Consider the following 15,052-nt stretch of genomic DNA (forward strand, 5'->3'; position numbering starts at 1 on the left):
GAGGGAAAGCACGCAGACACGGGGAGAACGTGTGGACTTCGCACAGGCAGCGACACAAGCCTGGAGTTGAACCCACATCCCTGACACTATGAGGCAGCAGGGCTAACCACTGTGCCACTGTGCCGCTCGGTGATAAATTAGTTTAAAAGCAATCAGTGAACCCTGAAAAGCTATGTTGTTATGGAGAGGGGTGGAGGTTGCGAAACTTCTCTGGTTTCAGTTTATCTGTGTGTTGGCTGGAGAGGTGTTGGTTGCCGTTTGGACCTCATATTGTTTGCAGATCACAGAGAAATGCTGGAAACATTTACAGGTCAGTGCAGCTGTGTGGTGAACCATTGTTGGTTCCCACTAGGTAGTGCTGAGCCATGGTCTGGCCAGTACTATGAGTCTGTATATATGTTACTCTTGGGGTTAGGGTTGGGCTGTTCTACCTGTTAGTATAGTTGTTATGGTACACCCCAGTCGGCTCTGCCTCCTGGGAGAGGTATAAATGTCACTGCTCTGCCTGGTGACCCTTTAGTCTGGGATCGTGTACTGTATATGGTAGCTCTGATATTGTTGGCAATAAAAGCCTTTATTTCCCGAGTACATCACGCCTCTCGTGTGTTATATCGCGCATCAATTTTATTGCCAACAAATAAATTCTTTTTTTGTGAAAGAAAACAACAAAGAAAACATGGAGCAAATGCTGAAACCCGAACGGCTTACGTTGGACCCACGTGCGGTCGGTGCATCGAACACTTTCGACCACTGGTTGAAGTGTTTCCAGGATTACCTCGACGCCTCCACAGTGGTCAACAACGACGCCGACAGACTCCGGGTCCTCCACGCGAGGGTAAGCGACGCTGTATGCCTAGCGATCCGTGGGGCCACCGACTACAAAGGGGCCCTCGAGCTTCTCAAGAAGCGATACAACAAACTGCCGAATGAGATGCATGCTCGATACCTTCTAGCCACTCGACGGCGGCATCCCGGCGAAATGACGGAACAGTACGCATGCGAGCTTCAACAGCTAGCCAGAGCCTGCAACTGCAAGGCAGTGTCGGCAGACCAGTACATGAACGACCTTGCTCGAGATGCGTTCGTGGCGGGAATCGGCTCATCGTACATCCGCCTTCGGCTGTTGGAGCAAGGTAACCTCGACCTCACTGAATCCATAGAGTTAGCTGACGCTCTAGAAACAGCCTCCAAAAGTTTGGCGATGTACCCCGACGACCACGTGGAGACAGCGTGGCAGGGGCAGTCACAGACCTCACTTCATTCAGCGGGACCGAAAAACTGCGCGATTGCGTTCCCAGCCTCGGACCTGACGACGGCAGCAGCTCCAGGTGGCCCGTGGTGTTACTTCTGTTGGGGGGGGGGCGTGAAACACCCTCGGCAGCGATGTCCAGCTAAAGCGGTGTTGTGTTCCGCCTGCGGCAAGAAGGGGCACTATTCCAAGGTATGCCGGTCCAAACCTCCATCCAAGAACAGCAGTGCGGCGTGTGACTCCCCGGAGCCGGCCTCCTTGTCTTCTGCATCTTCAAGGTCTTCTGCCACGTGCAATTCCAGGACATCGCCATTCCGAACAACGGAGTCGCAAGACACGTGCGACCTGCAGGGGCCGCAGGGTTTGGCGCCATCGTCCACGTGCAGCCATGTTGGTCGGCACCGACTGTGAATGACCAGCAGGGGTCGTCATCAACCATCTCAGCTGCCTGCAGTTGCGCCCACGAACCAACGGTGGCGTCGATCATCCTGGACCAGGCCAAGCCTCACAGACTCGACAAGTCCATGATGGACATACAGGTAAACAAACGCCCGATTTATTGTTTGTTTGACAGCGGGAGTACGGAGAGCTTCATTCATCCAGACACCGTGAAGCGGTGTGGTCTCCAGATTCGGACTGTCAAGCAGACAATTTTGATGGCGTCAAGGTCCCGGTCTGTCACCATGCTAGGGAGTTACATGGTCAATCTGACGGTGCAGGACACAGTCTATGAGAACTTCAAGCTCCTTGTGTTACCGCACCTTTGCGCGCCAATACTCCGAGGACTAGATTTTATGGTCCACTTGAAGAGTGTAACCCTGCAGTACGGTGGGCCACTCCCTCCGCTTTCAGTGGGAGACCCGCAGCCTCTAAATTGCCCAACGCGCTCCACGTGTAGTCTCTCAACGCTTAGGATTACCACACCCTCCCAATTCCAGAATCTCGTGCCAGGCTGCAAGCCCATCGCAACAAAGAGCAGGCGTTACAGCGCTGAAGATCGGATCTTCATTCGATCTGAAGTTCAGCGGCTCCTCAAGGAAGGGATCATCCAACCTAGCACTAGTCCTTGGAGAGCGCAAGTCGTGATGGTTAAGAATGGGAACAAACCCCGGATGGTCATAGACTATAGTCAGACCATTAACAGATACACGCAGTTGGATGCGTATCCCCTCCCGCGCATATCTGACATGGTCAATCAGATTGCGCAGTACTGGGTATTCTCCACCATCGACTTAAAATCTGCTTACCACCAACTCCCCATTCGCCCAGAGAACCGACAATACACGGCCTTTGAGGCGGATGGTCGCCTGTACCATTTTTTAAGGGTTCCTTTTAGTGTCACGAATGGGGTCTCGGTCTTCCAGCGTGCTATGGACCGAATGGTGGACCAGAACGGGCTGCGGGCTACCTTCCCGTACCTGGACAATGTCACCATCTGCGGCCATGACCAGCCGGACCACGATGCCAACCTTCTTAGATTCCTACGCACTGCATCTCGCCTGAATCTGACCTACAACAGGGAGAAGTGTGTATTTCGCACCCGCCGCCTAGCTATCCTCGGATACGTGGTGGATAACGGGTTCCTTGGCCCTGATCCAGACCGTATGCGTCCTCTCCTTGAACTTCCCCTGCCCACTAGCGTCAAAGCACTGAGAAGATGCTTCGGCTTCTTCTCATACTACGCACAGTGGGTTCCCAATTACGCGGACAAAGCCCGTCCGCTCATCAAGTCTACCTCTTTTCCCCTAGCACCAGAGGCTCGCTTAGAACATAGAACATAGAACATAGAACAGTACAGCACAGAACAGGCCCTTCGGCCCACGATGTTGTGCCGAGCTTTATCTGAAACCAAGATCAAGCTATCCCACTCCCTATCATCCTGGTGTGCTCCATGTGCCTATCCAATAACCGCTTAAATGTTTCTAAAGTGTCTGACTCCACTATCACTGCAGGCAGTCCATTCCACACCCCAACCACTCTCTGCGTAAAGAACCTACCTCTGATATCCAGAGGTATTAGCCTTTGCAAGAATAAAAGCCGACATCGTGAAAGCCACGATGCACGCTATCGATGAGTCCATCCCCTTCCAGGTGGAGAGAGATGCATCTGATTTCGCCCTGGCCGCCACACTTAACCAGGCGGGCAGGCCCGTCGCCTTTTTCTCTCGCACCCTCCAAGGCCCTGAAATTGGACATTCGGTGGTGGAAAAGGAGGCCCAGGCCATTGTGGAGGCCGTTCGGCATTGGCGCCATTACTTGGCGGGCAAACGGTTCACTCTGCTCACGGACCAGCGGTCCGTGGCGTTCATGTTCAATAACACGTTACGGGGTAAGATCAAGAATGATAAGATCTTGAGGTGGAGAATCGAACTCTCCACCTACAATTATGATATCATGTATCGTCCAGGGAAGCTCAACGAGCCCTCGGATGCCCTGTCGCGTGGAACATGCGCTAGTATGCAGGAGAATTGATTGCAGGCTCTCCACAATGACCTCTGCCATCCGGGGGTCACTCGGCTCTACTACTTCATAAAAGCCCGGAATCTACCCTACTCGGTGGAGGATGTCAGTTCCATAACCAGAAGCTGCCGGGTATGCGCGGAATGCAAACCGCACTTCTACCAACCTGACAGGGCACAACTCGTTAAGGCCACTCGTCCCTTCGAAAGACTGAGTGCGGATTTAAGGGCCCCCTTCCCTCGACAGATCGGTACGTGTACTTCCTCAATGTGGTTGATGACAACTCACGATTCCCTTTTGTCATTCCCTCTTCTGATATGACCGCTGCCACGGTTATCAAGGCATTTTGTGATCTTTTCACCCTGTTCGGTTACCCCTGTTACATCCACAGCGATAGGGGCTCGTCGTTCATGAGCGATGACTTGAGGCAATACCTGCTCTCATATGGGATTGCCTCTCGTAGAACCACGAGCTACAACCCAAGGGGTAACGGACAGGTCGGACGAGAGAATGCTACAGTCTGGAAGGCTGTCTTACTGGCGTTGAGGTCTAAAGGTCTTCCAGTCTCCCATTGGCAAGAGTTACTCCCTGATGCGCTCCACTCCATACGCTACTCCTCATGAGAGAATGTTTTCATTTCCTAGGAAGTCTTCCTCTGGGACCTCATTACCGTCTTGGTTGACGTACTCAGGTCCTGTCCTCCTGCGGCGACATGTTAGGACCCGCAAGTCGACCCTTTGGTTGAACAGGTCCATCTCCTCCACGCCAACCCTCAGTTTGCCTACGTGGCGTATCCTGACGGGCGAGAGGACACGGTCTCGATTCGAGATCTGGCGCCAGCAGGGGGCTTGGAAACCCCTGTCGCTCCCACACCTACTGTTAGGGACCCCCCAACCATTTTTTCCCCTCCTGACACGGCGCGGGCAGTATCAGGACCACCACTTAACCCTCTTAGTCCCGTGTACAGCTTGCCTGAGTCCAGGAGATGGTCGCCACTTCAAGGCGTGCCCGAGTTCAGCGGATTGTCACCACCTCGGGGTCTACCGGAGGAGTCACTGGACATCGCCTTGGAGAGAACGCCACCGCGATTGCCTGAACCGGTGTCATCGCCGGTGTTGAGGAGGTCACAACGACAGTGTGGTCCCCCAGACTGCTTGAACTTATAGACAAATGGACAATTGTTCTGTGTTTTGTACCCTGCCAGCCTTTGTTTTCAAAGGAGGGGTGAATGTGGTGAACCATTGTTGGTACCCACTCGGTAGTGCTGAGCCATGGTCTGGCCAGTACTATGAGTCTGTATATATGTTACTGTTGGGCTTAGGGTTGGGCTGTTCTACCTGTTAGTATAGTTGTTATGGTACACCTCAGTCGGCTCCGCCTCCTGGGAGAGGTATAAAGGTCACTGCTCTGCCTGGTGACCCTTTAGTCTGGGATCGTGTATTGTATATGGTAGCTCTGTTATTGTTGGCAATAAAAGCCTTTATTTCCCGAGACCATCACGCCTCTCGTGTGTTATATCGCGCATCAAGCTGCAAGACTGGAGTTTGGAGAAACCCAGGACAATGCGAGCTTAGTGAAACTAATGATTTGTGAAAACGAGCTGGAATTTAGAGGTGGGAGTGCATTTGTGTGAATCCCAGAGAACACAGGCCCAGGAGAAGCATTTGAACCAACAGAAGACTGAGAAATTCCGAGTCAGAATGCCATATGTGGGAATTCAGAGTCTAAGGCGAGATTCTCCGGCATCCCAGCCGCGTGTTTCCCACCAGCGGGAGGTGGCACGTTGTTTGCTAGTGGCGGGATTCTCTGGTCCCGCCACTGTCAATGGGAATTCCCATTGATGCCAACCCATGCTGGAGGGAAACTTGAGGACAGGGTTGTACTTCCGCCTGGACCAGAGAATCTCGCCGGCGTAAATGGCCAGAGGATTCAGACCGAAATTTCAAACATTATGAGTTGAAACCTGTCCTGAGAGGAACATTGATTTAATGGCGTGTTGTGATTCACAATGGTCACTGATATTTGGGTGGGTTGCTGACAAATCCATGGAATCTATCTTGGTCATATCTGCCATGTGAAGTGCAGTGTGGTGCGCTTGGCCACCACTTCCCTGCTAATGCGCATGTATCTCGTGTTAAAACTGAATATTGGATTATAAGTTAGATATTGTAGATTGTTTGACCTTGCTGACTTTACAGAGTGAATTTTACAGATTCTGATCGAAACCGTTGTTTATTCTCCGAGCAGGTAACTGACATTTCAAACTTTTGTCTCCTCCAAGGACAACGTTACTGGTCAAAGAAAGAACAAAGAACAATACAGCACAGGAACGGGCCCTTCAGCCCTCCAAGCCTGCACCGCTCCCTGGTCCAAACTAGACATTCTTTTGCATCCCTCCATTGCCACTCCGTTCATGTGGCTATCTAGATAATCCTTAAATGTTCCCAGTGTGTCCGCCTCCACCACCTTGCCCGGCAGCGCATTCCAGGCCCCCACCACCCTCTGTGTAAAATACGTCCTTCTGATATCCGTGTTAAACGTCACCCCCCTCACGTTGAACCTATGACCCCTCGTGAACGTTACCACCGACCTGGGAAAAAGCTTCCCACCGTTCACCCTATCTATGCCTTTCATAATTTTATACACCTCTATTAGGTCACCCCTCATCCTCTGTCTTTCCAGTGAGAACAACCCCAGTTTACCCAACCTCTCCTCATAACTAAGCCCTTCCATACCGGGCAACATCCTGGTATACCTCCTCTGCACTCTCTCTAAAGCCTCCACGTCCTTCTGGGAGTGGGGCGACCAGAACTGGGCGCAGTATTCCAAATGCGGCCGAACCAACGTTCTATATAACTGCAACATCAGACCCCAACTTTTATACTCTATGCCCCGTCCTATAAAGGCAAGCATGCCATATGCCTTCTTCACTACCTTCTCCACCTGTGACGTCACCTTCAAGGACCAGTGGACTTGCACACCCAGGTCCCACTGCGTAACTACACCCTTTATGGTTCTGCCATTTATCGTATAGCTCCCCCCTACGTTAGTTCTACCAAAATGCATCACTTCGCATTTATCTGGATTGAACACCATCTGCCAATTCTTTGCCCAAGTTTCCAGCCTATCTATATCCTTCTGTAGCCTCTTCCCCCTTGCTGTCTGTTGCTGCCTCCACGTTGATCCTGAGAAAATCGGGTCTGGAGTTCTTTCATGGACAGACACGGCACAAATAAGAAGCAACTGATCTGCACACAGCCAGTACCGAGCGGGAGAGTCAGGTCAGTGCCTGTCCTATTCGAAATACAGTGAGTAACAGAATACTGATAGGCCTGGATAGAGTGGACGTGGAGCAGATGTTTCCATTAGGAGGAGAGACTCGGATCTGAGAGCACAGCCACAGAGTAAAGGGACGACACTCCAGAACTGAGATGAGGAGGAATTTCTTCAAACAGAGGGTGGTGAATCTGTGGAACTCATTGCCACAGAAGGTTGTGGAGGCCGGGTCATTGAGTGCATTTAAGATGGAGATTGAAAGTTTATTGATTGGTCAGGGGACCAAGCTTACGGGAGATGAGGGTTGAGAAGCTTTTCAGCCATGATTGAATGGCGAAGCAGACTCGATGGGCCGAATGGTCTAATTCTGCTCCTTGTGGTGTATGGTCTAAAAGGCCATTGGATTGGGAGGAATACCAAGAGAACATAATTCTCAAAAGCATCCTGATGGTGTACAGACCCTGTGACGAGATACAACCTAAAATCCAGGGGAATAGTGAACCCGCGACTCTCCAAATTAGTGTTACTGGTGATGAAATTATCCCCTGATCTGAAAATCATTTCATGAATGTTGTTTGCTGGATTGTCTGTGTCCCCGCTGGCAGCTGTTAGGTAACTTCACCGAGCCATTGGAGGATTGGTTCAGGTATAAATCTGTGTGCTGCTTCCAATGCATGACGCACAGCGCCAGTTGGAGGCTCGCTCTCGGGAAGTTTCAATAATCTCCGTGTAAAATGGGAACATCCAAATCTGTCGACATCACTGTGATTGGTTATCCAATTCTTGTCATTATCAGTATCCCTGGTGAGTAACAGGAAACAACTATTTATTTTAGAAAGCCCTGGTTTCGATGTGTTGTCTTTTTCTTCCCCCTTGCTGTCTGTTGCTGCCTCCATGTTGACCATTGCTGCTCCAGTTTCTGGTGACAGTTCTGGCAAGAATAGAAACTTATTTTTCATTATTTGCATGGATCTGCGGATCTGAGAGAGAATATTAACAGGTTGTTGTGATTCACAAAGGACACTGACATTTGGGTGGGTTGAGGAGAAATCCATGGAATCTGTCTTGGTCGCATCTGCCATTTAATGTGCAGTGTGGTGAGTTTGACCACAGTTTGCCTGTTAACTCACATGTACCTCATGTTAATTATGTTAATGTGGTGGTGGCACTGTGGCACAGTGCTTATCAGGACCCTGGTTCGATTCCCGGCTTGAGTCACTCTCTTTGTGGGTCTGCACATTCTCCGTCGTGCCTGCATGGGTTTCCTCCGGATGCTCTGGTTTTTTCCCACAGTCCAAAAGACATATTGGTCAGGGTGCATTCGCCGTGCTAAGTTTCCCTCAGTGTAACTGAACAGGCAGCAAATGGGGGAGTAATTGTTTTTTCAATTTTCTCACAGCCAACCTGATGGCGATTGTGGTCCTGTCCCGGGGAAGATGCGGCCTCTCCAAAGGGATCACCTGTTATATGATCACCATGGCGATAGCCGATCTCCTGGTCTGCATTTTTAACGTCACCCTGGAAGGCATCTTTCGCTCTCATTTCCCGTATTCATTCTTGATGTACACCAGTGTGTGCAGTTTCATCACTTTCATAGAAGTGTCCAGCGTCCAATTGTCCGTCTGGTCCACAACATTATTTACTCTTGACCGTTTTGTAGCCATTTCTTGTCCAAAACTAAAATTAAAATACTGCACCAGGAAAACTGCCACTGTGATTCTCGCGGCCGTGAGTGTACTCAGTTTTGTCATGAATATTCCGGTCTATTTCCGTTATGAGCCCTACTCTGTTGTTGCCAATGTGCAGTGGGGCTGCCGCACAGTGAAAGGATACGTTTCTTCGCCAGCATGGATAGCTTACAAGTGGGTCGCCAGCCTCTCAGTCCCATTATTGCCATTCCCCTTGTTGCTGCTGTTGAATTCTCTCACTGTCCGGCACATCTTGGTGGCCAGTAGGTCTCGCAGGGCCTTGAAGGCTCACGGCCCTGGGGAGGCCAGCAGCGACCCCGTGTTGAAGAGCAGAACAACGACTATCGTCCTGCTCTTTGCTGTCTCCGGGAGCTTTATGATTCTGTGGACACCAATCGTAATGCTTGACCTCTTGTTCGACTTCACTGAGATACGTAGCTTGGAAGGTGATAGTTGGCTTCATCTGACAATGAGAATCACACTCCTGATGATGTATTGCAGCACCTGTACGAACACATGCATTTATATATTGACCCAGAGGAGGTTCCGGGCAGAGATTCTGAACATGGTGAAATACCCAGTGATTCTCCTGTTCACATTCCTCAAGTAATTTTGGAATAATGAAATGCCTGGATAGAGTGGACGTGGGGAAGATATTTCCGTTAGTCGGAGAGACTGAGATCCGAGGGCACAGCCTCACAGTAAAGGGGCGACCCTTTAGAATCGAGATGAGAAGGAATCTGTGGAACCCATTGCCACAGAGGGTTGTGGAGGCTTGGTCATTAAGTGTTTTTAATACAGAAATAGAAAGGTTCTTGATTGGTAAGGGGATCAAAGGTTACGGGGAGTAGACGAGAGAATGGGGTTGAGAAACATATCAGCCATGATCGAATGGCAGAGAAGATTCGAGGCCGCACGGCCTAATCCTGCTCCTTGATGTTATGGTCTGAAGTATTGGAAGGTCGAGATGATGGAGTTGGGGAACTAGTTGTTGTTTGATACCTCAATTGGACCTCACCAAGTGACCAGTAGATCGAGGCAAGTCTCGCTGCTCACGGCTTCTCAATCTTTAACAAAATCAAGGTTTTTTTTTCGCTGAAGGAGTTTGGACTAATATTGTTGTCCTGGGCACATGTGGTAACCATTGACCAGAAACTCAACTGCTCTCACCAAGCAAACACAGTGGTTACAAGAGCAGGTTAGAGGCTCGGAATACTGTGGGGAGAAACTTACCCCCTAACTTCCCAAATCCTATCCATCATCTACAAGGCCGAGGTCAGGAGTGTGATGGAATATTCCCCGCTTGCCTGTGGCTCCAAAAACTCTCAAGACGCTTGACACCATTCAGGCCAAATCAGCCCGCTTGATTGGCACCATATCTAAAAGCATTCACTCCCTCCACCACCGACGCTCAGTAGCAGAAGTGTTTACCATTACAAGATGCATTGCAGCAATTCACCAAAGATCCTTCGACAGCTCCTACCAAATCCACGACCACTTCCAGTTGGAAAGACAGCGGCAGCAGGTACATGGGAACACCACCACCTGCAAGTTGCCCTCCAAGCCACTCAGCATCCTGACAAGGAAATATATCGCCGTGCCTTCACTGTCGCTGGGTCAAAATCATGGAATTCCTTCCCTCATGGCATTGTGGGTCAACCCACAGCACGTGGACTGCAGCGTTTCAAGCAGGCGGCTCACCACCACCTTCTCTAGGTCAAAATAGGGATGGACAATAAATGCTGGCCCAGCCAGTGACACCCATTTTTAAAAATTCATCTGTGGGACATCCATGCATGGGCCTTGATAAATTCTCCGGAGTGCGGCCAATGGCGGATTTTCACAGTAACTTCAATTCAGTGTCAATATAAGTCTACTTGTGAAACAATAAATAAACTACGAAATAGTTTGACCGAATAAAATACGCATATTCGATCAGAGTTAACGTGGATGTTTTGTTTGGAACCGAATCGCAAGGTTTTCCTGGAAGGAGAAATGTGTCCGTGTGAGAAAGCAGCAATCCAGCCTCTTCAGGTGTTTCACAACTGCTGGGGGGGACCCGATGTTAATTTTAACTTTCGGCTGTGTCGGTGAGCTGGCCTCCAAATCCAATTACCTTCCCCATCAACAGAGAGGAAAATCAGTCACCGTGGGTGGCCAATTTCATATCCGGTGCTCAGCTTTCCCTCGAGTTGAAGTGAACCCATGTCCCCAATGCTGAAGTCTTCTACATTGACTTGAACATACTGTCAGTCTGACTCCTGATATTAGCCACTTAGCTCAGATGGCTGGCCGGCTGGTTGGTGATGCAGAGCAATGCGAACAGCACGGGTTAATTTCCCGCACCGGCTGAGGTTATCCATGAAGACCCCGCCTTACCCCTCACTTGCAGTGCAGTGACCCTCAGGTTAAATCACCACCAGTCTCCTCTACCACTGAAACGGATTAGCTGCCTTTGATCATCTGGGATTATGGTGACGTTACATTATAGTGTGGCACCCAGGGATGCACACAATACTCCAGCTGTGGTCTAACGTTTGTCTGGGAGAACAGAAGAGATTTTGACTGAAGATTTTCTCTTAAAGACAGCACCGGCGGAAGAGCAGCACCCCCTCAGTGCTGGAATGGAGTGCCAGCCTTCATCATTGACTTCAAGTCAATGAGTCGATATGACTCTATGACTCTAAGTCTTGGCCTGGGACTGGAACCCACCACATTCTGACCAGGAGCTGAGGGGATTTGCTCTGCCAGCGTGTAGTTTTAAATTTGGTAAATTAGTGGCACGTTTAGGAGTGAGAGATTAGGAGAAACTTCAGGAAGAATATTCGGGGGCTAAGGAAATTCAGCATATCGACTCTCACTAACTTTTACAGAGACATGATAGAAAGCATTCTCCTGATTGTTTCACAGCTTGGTCTGGCTCCTGCTCTGTCCAAGACCGCAAGAAACTATAAACGGTCATGAATGTAGCCCGGTCCATAAGGCAAACCAGCCTCCCATCGATTGACTCTGTCTACACGCATCCCCCCCCCCCCCCCCGCCCCCCGCCGCCTCGTAATAGCAGACAGCATAATTAAGAACCCCACACACCCCGGACATTCTCTCTTCCATCTTCTTCCATCGTGAAAAAGATACAAATGTCTGAGGTCACGATCCAACTGATTCAAGAATTGCTTCTTCCTTGCTGCCATTCGCTTTTTTTTGATTGGACCGACCATATATGAAGTTCATCTTTCTTGACAACCTAGCTGTATGCCTTTAACAATACTCTCTGCACCCTCTCCTTTCCTTCTCCGCTATGTATGTACTTTATGTATGCGATGCTTTACCTGTATAGCGCACAAGAATCGATACTTTTCACTGGGTGGGATATTCCGACTTTTGTCTGCCCCAAAACTGGAAACATCCTACCCAAGATCAACGGATCTCATAGAGTCATAGAGCCAAAGTCATAGCGGTTCACAGCATGGAAACAGGCCCTTCGGCCCAAATTGTCCATGCCACCCTTTTTTTTCAAACCCCAAGCTCGTACCAGTTGCCTGCATTTAGCCCATATCTCTCCATACCCATCTTACCCATGTAACTGTCTAAACACTTTTTAAAAGACAAAATTGTACCCGTCCCTATTACTCCCTCTGGCAGCTTCTTCCAGACACTCACCACCCTCTGTGTGAAAAAAAAATGCCCCCTGGACATTTTAGTATCTCTCCCCTCTCACCTTAAACCTATGCCCTCTCGTTTTAGACTCCCCTACCTTTGGGAAAATATATTGACTTTCTAGCTGATCTATGCCCCTCATTGTTTTATAGACCTCGATACGATCACCCCTCCTCCTCCGCTCCAGAGAAAAAAAGTCCCAGTCTATCCAGCCTCTCCTTATAACTCAAACCATCAAGTCCCGGTAGCATTCTCGTAAATCTTTTCTGCATTATTTCTAGTTTAATAATATCCTTTCTATAATAGAGTGACCAGAACTGTACACAGTATTCCAAGTGTGGCCTTTCCAATGTTTTGTACAACTTCAACAGACATCCCAACTCCTGTATGCAATGTTCTGACCGATGAAACCAAGCATGCCGAATGCCTTTTTCACCACCCTGTCCAACTGTGACTCCACTTTCAAGGAGCTATGAACCTGTACCCCTTGATCTCTTTGTTCTGTAACTCTCCCCAACACCCTAGCATTAACGGAGGATCTTTCCATGTCATGCCTCTCGCCCGCTCCGATTCCCTTGACGGGCGGGCTGGTAAAATATAAAGCAGGTAAAAAATAAAGCTGGCAGGGGGAAGAGCTGGTGTCTCCCTCTTCAGACTTGAGAGGTGACAGTTAACACCCTTTTCCCTTTTGCACAATCTTTTATACCTGTGATGACCGATCAATTTTGCCACAATTGGATTGGTCTGATTTTTCCAACATCATCAAATTCAAATTTTATAGGTTCTTGGTAGCTGTGCGCCTGCTTTTAATTATTTGGGCAAAATTCAAAGGTTCAAATGCCTGAAGCCTGTTACCAAGGTCACCCTGCTTTCTGGCCTCAGAAACAAATGTTTCAGCTTGGATTCAGTACATACTTTGCATTTTAGGGGTGGCACAGTGGTTAGCAGTGCTGCCTCACAGCTCCAGGGACTTGGGTTCAATTCCCGGCTTGGGTCACTGTCTGTGTGGAATTTACACATTCTCCCTGTGTCTACATGGGTTTCTTCAGGGTGGTCCGGTTTCCTCCCACAGTCCAAATATGTGCGGGTTAGGTTGATTGGCCATGCTGAATTGCCCCTTAGTGTCTCGGGCTGTATGTGTTAGAGGGATTATCAGGGTAAATATGTGAGGTTGCGGGTAGAGGGCCTGGGTGGGATTGTTCTCGGTGTAGACTCGATGGGCCGAATGGCCTCCTTCTGCACTGTAGGGTTTCTATGTTTCCATGATTTTAAACCTGCAAGAACTGAAACCAAAACCAGCTGTTCACGGGACCACATGATGTTTTTTCCTCTCAAGCATTCTTACATTCTTTAGATCTTTACAAATACAACTTCACAGCACTTTCTGAAATAACAATATTATTCAGTCGGCTGCAACCACTGCACTGGGAGATTTGCAATAATGTATTAAGACTCACTCTGTTGAATCTGTCACCACAGAAACCAATTGAAAGAAACGGATAACAATGGCCTGAATTGTTCACCTGTTGGGCAGTCAATGGGCCCAGAAGTGACGACGAAGCCAACAAGTGTGAAACTGGCTCTGTGTGAGGCTGATTGCTGCCGTGGAGGGCAGGGAGGGGCGAGGTGCTGAGGAAAGGGAGGGTGCGGAATGGCCTTTCCAGAGAGCTCCCTGTTGCAAAGTTAGAATTTGGTGTTGGTGAAATTGGAAACAAATTGTAAAATGCTCGGGGGAAAAGCATTGCATGGTCCCGATAAAAGGTGGCACTTTATCTGGACTTAATGATTTTCAAAAATGTAAGTACACAGAGAGCCCAAAGTGAAACATTTGTATCGAAAGGCCAAACAGCAGTGTTACCAAAACAACAGGCTCTTGAATTTTGCCGATCAATTTGAATCAGGCACTTAGATACAAGAACATATTGAATTTAAATCTGATGGTTTTGACAACCTAGGACCAATCCTATTGTGAGAAATATTGATATGTCATCACGGGTATAAAAGAAGGGGCAGTGGGACAAAGAAGAGACAGCAACTGCCAACTGCCAGCGTTAACAACTCTCTGCTCAGCTCTCTCTTTCTCTCCCTTTCTCGGTGGTTCTCTCTCGCTGTCTCGCTCTTGTGACAGAGATAGGGATAGAGAGAGAGAGAGAGAATCACTGGCTCTTATAGCTTCATCGATGTCTTAGACAAAGCAACATTGAAAGAGCAAAGGTACCAAGGAAGAAAGAATTTGCAGACAGAAGAATCAACAGAGAAGGCCCAGAATATTCCAGAAAATGCCAAACCTGGTGGTAATTTTGAGAGTGTCGAAATTCTATTTTGTTAATGAGTTGGAATTGTATTTATCTGAACCCCTAACCATTAGAACCTTGTTTATCTGGTAACAGTTAATAGTTTAGTTAATTTGTTCACTATTAGTTCGATAAATAAATTGTTACGTGTTGATTTTACAGAGAGTGTCATGGATTTATTTTGATTCAATCACGAGAAGTTGCTGAAGAGCAGGTCACACCAATTCACACACACTTTTTACAGATTATAGGGTGAGGTACTCCTCTGTGGGTGTTTCTGTGGAGTTCTCAGAGGGGGGATCTACCTCTGCTTTATAACATCCCTCAGGGCGACAGACACAGCAGAGCTTTCTCAGGGAGCCTCGGACCCATTGAAATAAATAGCAACTGAAAAAATATGTCCGGGCAGCGTGTGTGATGACAGTGTAA

At 48.8% G+C, this 15,052-nt stretch overlaps 1 protein-coding gene across 1 annotated transcript; it reads left to right on the top strand.

Annotated features, from left to right (window-relative positions):
• Positions 1–7,718: 7,718 nt before the first annotated feature.
• LOC144497651 (putative G-protein coupled receptor 139) lies at positions 7,719–9,282 on the top strand. Its single transcript, XM_078219092.1, has 2 exons — positions 7,719–7,788; positions 8,384–9,282. Exons 1-2 carry the CDS (start codon positions 7,719–7,721, stop codon positions 9,280–9,282), a joined length of 969 nt encoding a protein of 322 aa, XP_078075218.1.
• The last annotated feature ends 5,770 nt before the right edge of the window (positions 9,283–15,052 follow it).

The sequence above is a fragment of the Mustelus asterias genome, chromosome 8 (genome assembly GCF_964213995.1).
Source record: "Mustelus asterias chromosome 8, sMusAst1.hap1.1, whole genome shotgun sequence".
Taxonomy (NCBI): domain Eukaryota; kingdom Metazoa; phylum Chordata; class Chondrichthyes; order Carcharhiniformes; family Triakidae; genus Mustelus; species Mustelus asterias.

What these genes read in the sequence shown, in the direction of transcription:
- LOC144497651 (XM_078219092.1), top strand. Translation starts at nt 7,719, where the DNA reads ATGGGAACATCCAAATCTGTCGACATCACTGTGATTGGTTATCCAATT. An exon ending in TGTCATTATCAGTATCCCTG is followed by an intron (nt 7,789 to 8,383) that starts GTGAGTAACAGG and finishes ATTTTCTCACAG; the next exon opens with CCAACCTGATGGCGATTGTG.